The sequence below is a fragment of the Camelus bactrianus genome, chromosome 17 (genome assembly GCF_048773025.1).
Source record: "Camelus bactrianus isolate YW-2024 breed Bactrian camel chromosome 17, ASM4877302v1, whole genome shotgun sequence".
In the NCBI taxonomy this organism is placed as follows: Eukaryota; Metazoa; Chordata; class Mammalia; order Artiodactyla; family Camelidae; genus Camelus; species Camelus bactrianus.
Window position 1 is genome coordinate 33,336,186 of NC_133555.1, and position 12,869 is coordinate 33,349,054.

A 12,869-nucleotide genomic window follows, 5' to 3' on the forward strand; every position below is an offset into this window, starting at 1 on the left:
CGCCCAGGTTTCCATTGCGCTGCTCCCCTCGGCTCTCTCCCGCCGCTCTGCCTGAGTCCGGGGGCGGTGCCGCATAGGGGACCGCCCCGCAGCCCCGCCCGCCCCGCGCTCGCTCGCGCCCAGAGCCGGCCCGAGACCCGGCCCGACCGGGCCATGTCCGCTGAACCTGAGCTCATTGAGCTGCGGGAACTGGTACCCGCGCGGTGCGCCACCCCGGGCCGTACCCGGCTGGAGCGTGCCAACGCGCTGCGCATCGCACCGGGCACAGCGCGCAACCCCGCAAGGCAGCTGGTCCCGGGCCGCGGCCACCGCTTCCAGCCTGCGGGGCCCGCCACGCACACGTGGTGCGACCTCTGTGGCGACTTCATCTGGGGCGTCGTGCGCAAGGGCCTGCAGTGCGCACGTGAGTAGCGGTCCCTTGCGCTGGCGAGAGCGAAACGGGTGGCCAAGGGGCAGCACCTTCTCTGTGGGCCAAGTTGCGACGGAGAGGGTTTGACGGGGACGGTCCCTGTGGACCAGGACAGTTATCTTTGCCCCATAGCAGAAGAGAGTTCGGGCAGATGGTTTATAAGCTTGTCAAGCTCCCCCTGCGTTTGAGACATAGTTAGGCAGAGGAAGTTACCTGTGAATAACAAGGTGCTTAATTTCGAGTTTAAAGAGTGTGTTGGCCCTTCTTGAGAAAGTCTTTGTGCCACCCAGTCCCTGAGTTCGTATTCCCACACCTGCCCCTTCCCAAAGAGTCACTCCCCAAGTCCCCCTCCAGAAACCCTGGGATGAAGGGAATTTACCCACCTACGGGAGAAGGCATGGAAAAGTTAGAACCTTGGGTGGGCCCACTGCAAGCAGTTTTGTTGCGTCTTCACTTAGTAAATACCTACTGTAGGTTCAGTCAACGAGGTGCTAAAAGATGAAACACAGCCACTACCCTCCCAGGACTCACCAGCAAGCAGAAGTTGATCTTCCACTGGCTATACACCAGCTAGAATCACTTGGGATGCTTTTACAGCCCTCCAACTCCCCCGTGCTTATACCCTAACTCACACCTGTTGAATCAATCACTGGGAGTGTATCAGTAATTTTTATAAACAGATTATTCTGTGCAGCCTGTGTTGAGAATCAATGCTCTGGTTAATTTAGGAACTTTATGGAGAACAGTAGTGATTTTTGCTGAGATAAGGAACTCTGGCAAGGGCAGGGGTGAGGAAAACTAAGTTTAAAAGGGTAAGAAAGTGAGTTAAATTTTGGCCATGTTGGGTTGAAATGTCTACTAGACATCCAAACAAAGATACTAATACACAGGATTTGATCTGAGGGGAGAGGTCAGTGATGAAAGCCTTGGATCAGGGGTAGGTCAGTGTACACAGAGCAGGGAGGCAATCAGGACTGAGCCTCAGAGACACCACCATTAGACGTGGAAGTTGAAACAGAACTAAAGGAGCTGAGCAGGAGTTGCAGGGAGGTGGGAGGAAGACCAGGATAGAAGGGGCCCCCCAGGAACCAAGAGGAACAAGCATCAGATGATGCTGAGGAAGTGAAGATGGAGATTTGGCAGTGGGCAGGTCGCTGAGGACCCTGACCAGGGCAGTCTCCTGGAGGGAGGGGCAGGCCTGATTGGAATGAGTAGAGGGTGAAGGCGAGGGACTGAGAGGTAATTTTCTGGTGTGAGAGGAGTAGAGACAAATAACAACTAGAGCGGGGCATTGGGTTACAAGGTTTCTTTTCCCCCTTCAAGTAAATGGGCGGAGGGAGGGGCGCTGATAAAGAGGAAGGGGAAAGTTCTGCCCTCGACTCCAGAAATCCAACTGTTTAGCAGGCTTGGATCCCTAACCGCCTGAAGCCTTCTCGCCAGTTTGCACACGCCGGTGGCGGGTGGGGGGTGGTGTACCAACACTAAAATCTGTGTAGCGGTGGGCGGTAACGGGGCCTGAGATAATACCGGTCATGCAGAGCATTACGGGCAACGGCCTTCACCCCTGGGCTATTCTGTCCCCGGGACGCTTTTCCGTTTCTTCCCCGCTGTCCCCGGGGTTCCTCCGCCTCACAGCCAGGCTTCTCTGCAGATTGCAAGTTCACCTGCCACTACCGTTGCCGCGCGCTCGTCTGCCTAGACTGCTGCGGGCCCCGGGACCTGGGATGGGAACCTGCGCTGGAGAGGGACACGAACGTGGTGAGCGCGGGACCTGGGAGCTTACGGGCAAGGCAGGAACGCGCAGACGAGCGGGTCACTTTGCAGGCGTTCCCTATGGCCTCTTGGCGTTACGCGCAATAAACGTTCTTATAGCCGACTTTCCCGCGACAGAGAATGGCTAATTCTGCGCGCGGGCTCGAAGGGGTGCTTGGGGTACTGACTGCGCGGACTGCCCAGAGCCACCCAGGCTCCGCGCAAGCGCAATTTTCGCACCTTCTAACATCCTGTCTTGGGGCCACGGTGGTGCACATGCGCACACGTTGCGACTTGTTCCCCGTGGGAGGTGGGGCCCGCGAGGCGGAGCCAAGTTTAGCTGCCTGAGCGATGAGATCATTCCTTGAGGCGAGGCGTGCGTGTGGCCCCGCCCTTCGACATTCCTCTTCCAATGAGACAAGAGCTAGATCCTGGCTGTCTACATTTCAGTGTTAACGGTTGCGGCGCGGACACTGGTTCCGGCGTTCGCGCACACTTACACGCGCGCGCACGCGCATACGCGCCTGGGGCGGTGGTTGGAGGCTACGCGCGCGCGGGACTTGCGGAGCTGGCGGGCAGGCGGGCGCGGCGATGGGCGAGGCGGACGCGGGGACGCCTTCTTTCGAGATGACCTGGAGCAGCACAACAAGCAGTGGCTACTGCAGCCAGGAGGACTCCGACTCAGAGCTCGAGCAGTACTTCACCGCGCGTACCTCGCTGGCGCGCAGGCCGCGCCGGGACCAGGTGGGGGCCGGGGATTGCGGGAGGCAGGCTAGGGGCGGTCGCTGGGACCCCGCCCCTCCCTGGTAAGTTTCGGCGTCGAGAGTTTGTAAGCAACCCTGCTCTCCCGTCAGCGTGGATCCTGGACCCAACCCGGGCCAGTCCTCGGAACCGTGTGTTGGGCTTTCAGCGCGTGGGTACTGGCTGCTGAGGCCTTTCAGTTTCTGTCACAGACCGGTTGAACTAGGGGAGGCAGCTCAGTGGCTTGGGGTAGACCAGGGTATTATTCACCTATTACTAAGGCTGACTGCTCAGTCTGGAGTAACACCTCGATTTCCGCGTGTGGGTGCTCCCAGCCCCCACTCTGGAGGACCAGGAGGAAGTGGAGCGGGAGGAGTTCTAGCCCGGAATAGAGAAGTGTGTTTAGGAGAGAGGCAAAGGAAGGTCCGGGCCCCTCCATATGCACTCCTGAATGGAGCCAGGTGAGTCCTCACCTCTTGCCGGTCCTGGCCTGTCACCAGCTGCTGGAATGGAGAAGATTCTGATCCCGATTCCCCCGACCCCCACCCTGAGGGAAACTGGAATGCTGGCTTGGGCAACACATATACTAAAATTAGAGCGGACCTGGAGAAAGGGGATTTGGGAATGGATGGGAAGGAAGCCTTGTTTTGGACTGTAAGCATCCAGGAGCACTTTGTCTACAAGAGGTGGGGAAGGCTAGATTGTAAAATGCCCTGAGAGAGGTCAAGAGAAGGGTTACTAATGCAGTACCATAAGGTATGGCACTAGAGCAGCTGTAGGTCTCAGAGTCTCCCAGGTGTCCCCATTATCAAAGACTTCTGTGCTGTGTGCCATGACTGTGACCACCAGGCTCAAATAACTGTTCTGGAGCTGGTACACCTCAGAGGAGCACCCTGGCCAGGGCATCAGGAGAAGGATGGGGACCATGAAGTGAAGTTCAGTATATCTGGCAGCAGTGGGACAGAATTCCTTGCATAAGCCAAGAAAAGAGAGTTGTGGATAATTCTTCAGTGAAAATTTTATACCTCAAGATCTCACTCCAGAGTTTGGGTGCAAGGTTTGAATGTTGATCCCTGGGACTGTCTCTGTCACTCAGGCCTGAGCCATTTTCCATTGTGGAAAAGTGAGAAAAGCACAAGACACTGACCAATTGAAAACGAGGCTGGGGAGTTCCAAGCTGTACATAAAAACCACCAGTCACTGTGGACAGTGGCAGAGTAGAGGGGGGTGACTGTAGTACAAGAGAAGGGAAATTCCATGGTCCCGTTGTGTATCCCTCTGGGACCGCTGTTGGAATCCTCCTCCAGCAGTCAGCTTTAGAAACAGAAAAAAACTTACTCCTCTAGAATCCTGACAGCATAGTGCAGTGTCTCCAGTCCAAGTCCCTTGTTTTATGAGTAAAGATACTGAGGGAGGTTGACCTGGAGAAGGAAGGGGCTGGAACTGAGGTCACTTCATCCCAGTTCAGGGCTCCTGGATAACCTGAACAGGGAAGAGGAAGGACCCAGGTAGAGCTTAGAGTCATCCTAGGGAAGGAGAATAATTTAGTGCCATGCCTTTGATCACCCTGTTCTGTAAATAGAATTCTCTTCCTTCTTGCTCCAGCTCTAGTCTGCTCAGCTTTCCTCCTAGCACCCCTCCCATCTTGGCATTTCTTCCCACGGGGTCACTCCTTCCTGTCCCTCTCCTTGGGCCTGAACAAATACATTTATCCTTTATTCCCAGCCTGCAGCCTTCGTTTTACCCCCCAGATTCCTCACTTTCCAGGGCCCACACTATTGTTCTTACTAGTCCTACAGGATTTCCCACTGTCTTCAACAAACTTTCTGCTGGAGTTTTCACTTCTCAGTGCTCTTTTCCGTCTAGGAGACCTTTGGAAGCTTGGGGAAGCACACAGGCTTCAATTTCCACCCCTCCCCCAGCCTCAATCCTCAGCACCATGCACTTGCTGGCTGCTGAGCAGCAGCAGGTTCAAGGTGAAGAGCATACTGCTAAAACGCTGTGGACTCTACCTGACCCTTCATCTGTCCTTCTTATTTGTCCCCATCAGATGGTTTAAGCTTAGGGGGCTCCAACGCAGTAGTCAGGGAAAAGCCTCGCTGCCCTGGGCTGAGCTGAGCACAAGTTTAAGGTTATACTGCAGGAGACATTCTGCTGGGAACTCCCCTGGAACAAGGCATTGGTCAGTGGTGATCTCAGCTGTATCTGTGACATTCATACCTACTAGGACCTATCTGACGTCAACAGGAAGTAAGGCTGATGCAAAAGGACGAAGGGAGTTTGGCAGAAGGAAGTTAATTCAGAGCCCTGGCTGCCCTGGGCCATACTCCACCCTTCCGACAAGAATCCAGTCCCTGGAGGAAAAGGAGAAGGGCTGAATGGTGGAGCTAAAATCTTTGGGTTACACCTCTAGACCGGGGATTGAGAGGGAGGGTATAGTTCAGTGGTAGAGCACATGGTTAGCATGCATGAGGTCCTGGGTTCAATCCCCTATACCTCCTTAATTAAAATAAATAAATAAGCCTAATTACCTCCCCCCCCCCAAAACAAAAAACAAACTAACTAACTCTAGACAGCAGGGAAGAGTTCCAAAAGTCTACTTATTTGGCACTTGTGGGACAGGCTCTACCAGAAGGCTCTACCACGCACCTCTGGCAGTTTGGAGCCTGGCCTGAAGCTGTTTTTTATGCAACTTGGGTCAAGATCAAATGGCATGTCACAGTGGTTTCCTCGCTATGTCTGAGGAACACAGGGCTGGCCCCAGGTCTCCCATCAGGAGTGTTAACATTGCAGAGATTGCCCTTCCCCTCCTGCCCGCTAGTAGCTGGGTTCCTGGTGTGCACCACTACCCATACTTCTCACCCTGCAGTGGGTTATGGCCAAGGCAGAGTGGCAAAGTGCACCGCCTTCTCCAGGACACACCTTGACCCCACCTGACTTGCATGCTGGGATCAAGCTGTCCCTCAGATTCCTACATCTTTTCCTGGTCCCTGACCTCATGCTTTCAGTTTCCTTGGTTTCAAGGTATCCTTAGGGCCTTCCCCAATGTTGAGGAGGATTCAGGCAGGCGGCAGAGAGAAGCCAAATGATTCTGCCTTGGCTGTGTCCACCCATAGCATGCAGAACCAGGAGCAGTGATGGATTCTTCTCATCAGGACTTGAACTTTGTTATCAGTTTCCAAAGGCTGCTCATAGGTGGTCCACCCAGGGCTCCCCTCCTTTCCTGTGACACACATTGCAGAGGAATGGGTTCCTTAAGGGTCCTGTGTCCATGCTGGTCCATCTTTCAGGATGAGCCTGTGGAGTGGGAGACTCCTGACCTTTCTCAGGCTGAGATTGAGCAGAAGATCAAGGAGTACAATGGCCAGATCAACAGCAACCTGTTCATGAGCCTGGTGAGTTGATAGCTTGTTTTGGAGAGAGCCAGGAACCCAGCTGTGTGCCTGGTGTGCAAAGGGTCACAGCTGAGGTGTTCCTGTGTGGGCCCAAACAGTGATTTATTCACACTCAGCCTAGCCCTAAGTGGACTGGTAGTACTCAGATCTGTTCCATCTCACCTGGAACCTAGTCATGTTTTGGTTTCTCCTCTTTAGAACAAGGATGGCTCCTACACAGGCTTCATCAAGGTTCAACTGAAGCTGGTGCGCCCTGTCTCGGTTCCCTCCAGCAAGAAACCACCCTCCTTGCAGGATGCCCGGCGGGGCCCAGGGCGGGGCACAGCTGTGAAACGGCGCACTTCCTTCTACTTGCCCAAGGATGCTGTCAAGCACCTGCATGTGTTGTCACGCACGCGGGCACGCGAGGTCATCGAGGCCCTGCTGCGCAAATTCTTGGTGGTGGATGACCCCCGCAAGTTTGCACTCTTTGAGCGGGCTGAGCGCCATGGCCAAGGTGGGCATCTCCCTAGCCCCACCATCATGTGTGAGGGTATATATGCACGTGCCTGTGCGCTCAGGGGCCAAGGGACTGCGCCTGACTCTATCACACATTCCCTTCCCCCCTTCTGGCCCTCAGTGTACCTGCGGAAGCTGTCAGATGATGAGCAGCCCCTGCGGCTCCGGCTCCTTGCAGGACCCAGTGAGAAGGCCCTCAGCTTTGTCCTGAAGGAGAATGACTCTGGGGAGGTGAACGTGAGTACATGGCCCTCTGTAGTTTCTTGGCAGGACTAGTGGGTTGCAGCTCTAGTAAGGTGTGAAGGAGGAATAGGGCTGAGGACAAGCCCCACAAAGCCTGTCCAAGAGTATGTGAGCCTTGTAGCTAAAGTGATGGCTTCCAGGACACTCATGCCAAGGTCTAGGGCTTGTCCCAAGAAGCCAGGAAGTATTGTCTTGGTGCTCTGCTCTTTCCTAATGTAGAAAGTCCTCAGGAGATGCAGGAGTCCGTCTGATGGTGGTGATCCCAGGGCAGATCAAAGCCTCACAGATGGGCACAGGAAGACATGGAGGTGCCCCCTTCAGGCATTAGGACTTTTTACCTGGAAGCTTTACAGCTCCAAGGTAGTGCGTCTGCAGAGTGGGGTTAACCTCAGAGAGAGTGGGCATGACCTGTCCACAGGTAACTAGTAAATGTTTGGTTTGGTTGCCTCTCCATAAGGTGACCACCCTACTTTGTGGGGCCCATCTTCTATAGAATTGTTGTTGGGAGTCCTAATACAGACCATTCAGGCAAGAACCTGACATTAGAAAGCCCCATCTAGCTGTGTGACCATGATGTGCTGGTCTCTAGGGAGGGCCTGCTGGCTTGGTGGTGCCTGCTGCAGACTGTGTCTCCCCCCTACCCCCTGCAGTGGGATGCTTTCAGCATGCCTGAACTACACAACTTCCTGCGCATCCTGCAGCGGGAAGAAGAGGAACACCTCCGCCAGATCCTGCAGAAGTACTCCTATTGCCGCCAGAAGATCCAAGAGGCCCTGCATGCCTGCCCCCTGGGGTGACCTCTTGTACCCCTGGGTGGAAGGAGGAAAGTAGGCAGCACCGAGGGCGTGCCGTGTGAGTGTGAGAAGGCCCATGTGGCCTGAGGAATGAGTGTGCATGGAGGCCCTCTCTTGCTGGGGGAACAAGCCCACAGAACAGCGAAGGAGATGGCCCCCTGTGTCCACCAGTGGGTGTAGCAGAGCATGGCTCTGCACCCATCTGCGCTTCATGTACTGGGTCATGGTGGGCTAGGGTTGCCCTGGGACACTGCTCCAGGCTTGCAGCAGGAGTAGAACAGACAGAAGTCTCCTTAATTTGTGTCTCAGATATGAGAATTTTGGAGTCCCTACCAACAGAATAGGGTCATGTTTGCAGGGATGAGGGCTCTCATCTATGGCGACAGGTTGTGTGTTTGGGGTCTTGGATGAGGTCTCAGGACGAGCCAAGGTTGGGTGTGCAACATAAGGCAGGTATCGAGGAAGAGTCTAGGGTTCCCTTTGCAGCACCCTCTGACTCCTCACACACCCTGTGGTCAGGGAGTGCTGGCTCATGGCGCAGCAGCAGTGCCTCAGTGCCTCCTCCAAGGAGGATGTCCCTGGGCCAGGGTCTGTATGAGTGTGGGTACTGGCCCAGGTCTGTGCCTTGTTTGCCAGTCAAAGCCAGGGTCTTGCCCTTGGGTATTTTTGATGATGTGTGCGGATGTATGTAGTATTTTGTGGCCTCAGCTGAATGCCTCCTGTGGGGAAGGGGGTGGGGGTGACAGTCATCAGGGCCTGGGGCCTGAGAGAATTGGCTGAATAAAGATTTAAGAATAATCCCGCTTTTGGATTCTTTATTATGGGACCTTATCTGCAGTTGCCCCTCATGCCAGTGGCTGCCAAGATTAATGGACAGGCTCATAGATCACCTTTTCAAGTGGGCCCACGGGACCAATTTGTGAAGGATGTGGTGTACAGATATGTACGGAGTCATCACTCAACACCTGCGGGCTCAGGTCATGATGGGGGCAAGAACATGAGCCGCAGCCAGAGCTTAGGGAAACCACACACGCGAAGCTGTGGGAGACGCTTCACCAACTAGAGATACTACTGTGACTCAGACACTGCCAAAGGTACAGACGTTAATTCTTGCCTTCATGAAGAGTGGCTTCTGGTGGGTTTGGAAAGAACACTGAATTTGAAGTTCCTCAGTCCTGAACGTAGCTATACAACCATTGGCCGATTCCTTAATTCTCCTTACGTTCGGTTTCTTTTCCACTCGCAAAAACGGTGTGGGGGTAGAATGAAGCCAGACGGGCACTGAGCTGCCTGGCCTGAGGTCAGGCCCTAAAGTGCTGATTTGGTGGCTGGGCAGGCCATCTGGACCTGACCACTAAGGATTGGGGACGTCGGATCTGCAGTACACGCGGAAGGAGCCGGGAGGAGGGTACAGCCACCGCTTTCCTGGGTGGGGAGCAGCTCCAGCCGGACAGAGCGTGGCCTGCTGGGACCTGACGTCTCTCAGGGCATGCTGGGATGCCTAGCATCTGAGGGCGGCTATTGGTTCAGCCCCGCAGACCGACGAGAGGAGCAGCCAATCAGAGGGGCAGCGTGCGGAGCGTTTGGAAGCGGAAGTGAGGTTTCCGTGGAGACAGCAGAGCCTGCGGAAGGCGGCGGCGGCACCTCAGAGCTGAGGCCCAGGCAGGGCATGGCGGCGCCGACGGCCCTGTGAGAGCGAAGAGGCCGCGGGGCTCACCATGCGCCGGCGACCCTGACATGGGCGCCAGCGGCTCCAAAGCTCGGGGGCTGTGGCCCTTCGCCTCGGCGGCGGGGGGCGGTGGCCCGGAGGCGGTGGTCGCTGAGCAAGCTTTGGTGCGACCGCGAGGCCGAGTCGTGCCCCCCTTCGTATTCACGCGCCGCGGGTAAGGGCGCGGGATTCCGCCCCGGGGAGGACAGACCGGGTGGCTGGGCGCCCCTCATCATGGGGAACTCCCGCCCCTCTACCCCCTACACCCGAGTCAGGACGACTCCCATATTTCAGGCCCTCATAGGAACAAGGAACGGGGAAAGGCGGGCAGTCGGTTCCTGGCGGCCTGGCTGCTGTCAAGGTCTTCCTAGGATAAGAATGGGCCTGAGGCTTGTCCCTGGGCAGGCCCTTCGCACTGTGAAGCTAGATTGGGCCTCCCTGAGACTTAAAGACCTTCTCCTTTTATCCCTTCCACCCAGCCTGCAAGCTGAAGTCTCCTATCCTCCCTCACCCCCAGTTCTTCCTAGAGGAGAATGATCCTCTGTTTTGGTTCCTCACAGTGGTGGGGTTGGACCCTCTCTGGGTAGTGGCCGGGAAAGCAGGACTGGGCCCTAGTTTGGAGATGGGACCTGGGGAAAAAGACCCTCACCCAGGTATGTTTCCTAGATCTGGAGCGCTGAACTCCCCGCTCCCCCAAGGGGCCCAGACCATAGCACTAGATTGGCCTGGCTCTGATGGGCCCCTGAGGACTGGCACTCAGGTGATGCTGGAGATTTTGCTGTAGATACTAGGGAGACCCATCAGTGGCAGTTTGGCTGCACCAGCCACATTGGCCAGGGAGGATGCAGCCTTTTTCCCTGTAAGCTCCCTCCTAGCCTAGGCATCTGCTATCTCAGGCTTTGGCCCTGGGCCAACAGTGTCTTCTGGAGTGAGACCAACATGCCCAGGCCTCCATCCTGCCTACTCTAGAACTTCTGGGTGAAGGCAAGGGCCTGATGTCTTCTTGCTGAACAAACCAGTGATGTTTCGGTATGGCTGCTCTTCTTAGGGTCTGACAGAGTAGCACTGGCCACCACCCACTCCCCATTTCCTTCTAGTAGACCCCAGACCCTAAGCAAGGGATTCTTCTAGCATATTATCCTCCCTTCCTCACACCAAGGTTGTTTATCCCCATTTGGGAAGGGCACACTTCCCTGTGTTCTATGGCATTTGTTATGACCAGGTGTGGGGTTCCAGCGCAGCCTGTTCCCCTCTCCCTCTACACAGCTCCATGTTCTATGACGAGGATGGGGATCTGGCTCACGAGTTCTATGAGGAGACAATCGTCACCAAGAACGGGCAGAAGCGGGCCAAGCTGAGGCGGGTGCATAAGAACCTGATTCCTCAGGTGAGGGGCTGGGCAGTGGTCATAGAGCCTATGTTGAGTGTGTGGAGGTAGACCCAGATGGGGTCTGCTGTCATGGTGGGGGCTCTTGGGGGAGGAGCTGGGAGGAACAGGAAGGCTTCCTGGAGTAGGGCCCCTGAGCTGGCCCTCACTAGCCTCTGTTTCCATGGCAGGGCATCGTGAAGCTGGATCCCCCCCGCATCCACGTGGATTTCCCTGTGATCCTCTATGAGGTGTAAGCCTGGGGAGTGGCAGGCATAAACACCCCCTGCCTCAGCAAGAAACCCCCAGGCTCAAGGTGTGGCTTCCATTGAGGAACCTAGGCTGGGGCCACAAACCTGAATAAACTCCACGGGCCTGGAACCTTCAGCTGTAAGCGGGGCAGTCATACAATGTTGGTTGGGTGTTGGTTTGTATGTGGACAAGAGGTGGCTGGTGGCTGGCAAAGGCTGATGGCGGAGTTACCAGCCCACCTTCCCCAGCAATCCCTTCAAGGAGCGTGGCAGGGCATATACTGGTCAGGAATGCCTGGGTCCTGTGCCCTTGTCTGGCCTGCTTTCTTCGAAGCTTGTCTAGGGCCCAGCTCTGCTAGAGGCTACAGCACTTTACAAGCAAGGTCTGCCTTTTTCCAGCCCCAAGGCTGTGGGAGCTATACACGAGTTGAAACTCCCTTTCCCTCACTTCTTTTACCCTCTCGTTGGAGCATTTCAGCCTGTTTGCTACCTCGATTCCTCCTGTGTTGGACAGAGGCTGGGGGCAGCGCAAGCCTTCTTCTTGCCCGTCTGTTCCCACCCCCAAATGGATGGACAGTTTGCTAGCTGGTAATAGGAGTAGAGGCTGGTGTGGGAGGCTTCTCCCTCTACCCAGGGCTGGGCTGATCCCTCCCCACTGTGACTAGTTGTTGTCCCACCCCACCGCCAAGTTGAGGGGACATAGGCTAGGGATCAGGAAGGGACCTGGATGCCTGTGCTTATGGGGAGTCGCCCCATTCTACCTACTCTGTCTAATCCCCCTTGCCCTTACATGTTCACTACCCTGTGGTAAGGGACAGCACCCCAGGGATGGTGCCAGTAGTTCTGAGGAGCCCACCACCCCTTCCCTACAGTATACCCATCCCTTCAGGATCAGTCAGGAGAAAGTACGGGAGCCCCTGGGTAGGGACAGAAAGGAGAGAACAACCATAAAAGGAATATTTAAAATGTGAAAGCTTGTAAATAATCTAGTCCGTGATGTTGTTGGGGCAGTCTGATTTCTACGTAGAAATGATTTTTTTTTTAATTCTTTACCGTGCAAACTCTGTGCTTTAAGAGTGTTAAGAAATGGCTTGGGGAGGGTAGCCCTCAATATAAGAAGGCTGTTGTGTTATTTGTTCAATAAAATTATTTGTAGACCCTGCATACAAGAGTGACATCCTCTGAGGCTGTGACACCCAGTGTCTAGATCACTGCCTGAGCTCAGTAGGTAGGCCTGGGCCCAGGGCTCTGGCTGCCCCCATCTCCAGCAGGGCTCAGAGTGAGCCTGCGTGCAGCCTGCAGCCATCCCAGCCACGGCCAGCAGGTGGCAGTGTACTTACACGGACCTCACCGCAGGCCTTCAGGATGGAGAGCCGCGCACTTGTGTATTGTGTGCAGTAAGTGGGGATCTCTGGTACTGGAAGGCCCTGGGATGCTTCACTAGGGATTGGCCCCACCTGCCTGACCTGAGTTGAGAGAGTGACCTCGGATAGGTCTGGAACAGTTGTCCTGCCCCCAGCAGTGCTAGCTGACTCCACATGAAGTCACAGCCTGAGCCGCTTGGACCTCCAAGGGCCAGCTTGAGGTGGACAGCAATCAGATGGGTGCCACCATGCCCGTGACCTACTGCGAGGTTCTGCAGCCCAAACCCACTTGCCTCCTGCCTGTAGGTACTACCAGGAGAGTAGGCTTGGGGCTTCAGTTCCCGGAGG

General features: G+C 55.6%; 2 protein-coding genes across 3 annotated transcripts; both read left to right on the top strand.

The window, feature by feature from the left end:
• The first annotated feature begins 103 nt into the window (after window positions 1-103).
• Window positions 104-8,630, top strand: RASSF1 (Ras association domain family member 1). 2 transcript variants are annotated; one of them, XM_045506068.2, is made up of 6 exons: window positions 104-403; window positions 2,061-2,167; window positions 6,193-6,297; window positions 6,496-6,793; window positions 6,917-7,032; window positions 7,689-8,630. In XM_045506068.2, exons 1-6 carry the CDS (start codon window positions 154-156, stop codon window positions 7,833-7,835), a joined length of 1,023 nt encoding a protein of 340 aa, XP_045362024.2. In that variant the 5' UTR covers window positions 104-153; the 3' UTR covers window positions 7,836-8,630. The 2 variants fall into 2 exon arrangements, with proteins under 2 accessions (XP_045362024.2, XP_010967432.1); XM_010969130.3 differs by lacking the exons at window positions 104-403; window positions 2,061-2,167 and adding an exon at window positions 2,205-2,905.
• A 794-nt stretch (window positions 8,631-9,424) lies between these two features.
• On the top strand, window positions 9,425-12,319 carry TUSC2 (tumor suppressor 2, mitochondrial calcium regulator). Its single transcript, XM_010969131.3, has 3 exons — window positions 9,425-9,715; window positions 10,807-10,927; window positions 11,098-12,319. The coding sequence occupies exons 1-3, from the start codon at window positions 9,570-9,572 to the stop codon at window positions 11,161-11,163; spliced, it is 333 nt and encodes a 110-aa protein (XP_010967433.1). The 5' UTR covers window positions 9,425-9,569; the 3' UTR covers window positions 11,164-12,319.
• The last annotated feature ends 550 nt before the right edge of the window (window positions 12,320-12,869 follow it).

Excerpts from the sequence above, each read along its gene's own strand:
- RASSF1 (XM_045506068.2), top strand. The coding sequence starts at position 154 with ATGTCCGCTGAACCTGAGCTCATTGAGCTGCGGGAACTGGTACCCGCG. Across the intron at positions 404-2,060 it reads CAAGGGCCTGCAGTGCGCAC|ATTGCAAGTTCACCTGCCAC; the intron begins GTGAGTAGCGGT and ends GCTTCTCTGCAG. Across the intron at positions 2,168-6,192 it reads TGGAGAGGGACACGAACGTG|GATGAGCCTGTGGAGTGGGA; the intron begins GTGAGCGCGGGA and ends TCCATCTTTCAG.
- TUSC2 (XM_010969131.3), top strand. The coding sequence starts at position 9,570 with ATGGGCGCCAGCGGCTCCAAAGCTCGGGGGCTGTGGCCCTTCGCCTCG. Across the intron at positions 9,716-10,806 it reads TTCGTATTCACGCGCCGCGG|CTCCATGTTCTATGACGAGG; the intron begins GTAAGGGCGCGG and ends CCCTCTACACAG. Across the intron at positions 10,928-11,097 it reads ATAAGAACCTGATTCCTCAG|GGCATCGTGAAGCTGGATCC; the intron begins GTGAGGGGCTGG and ends TTTCCATGGCAG.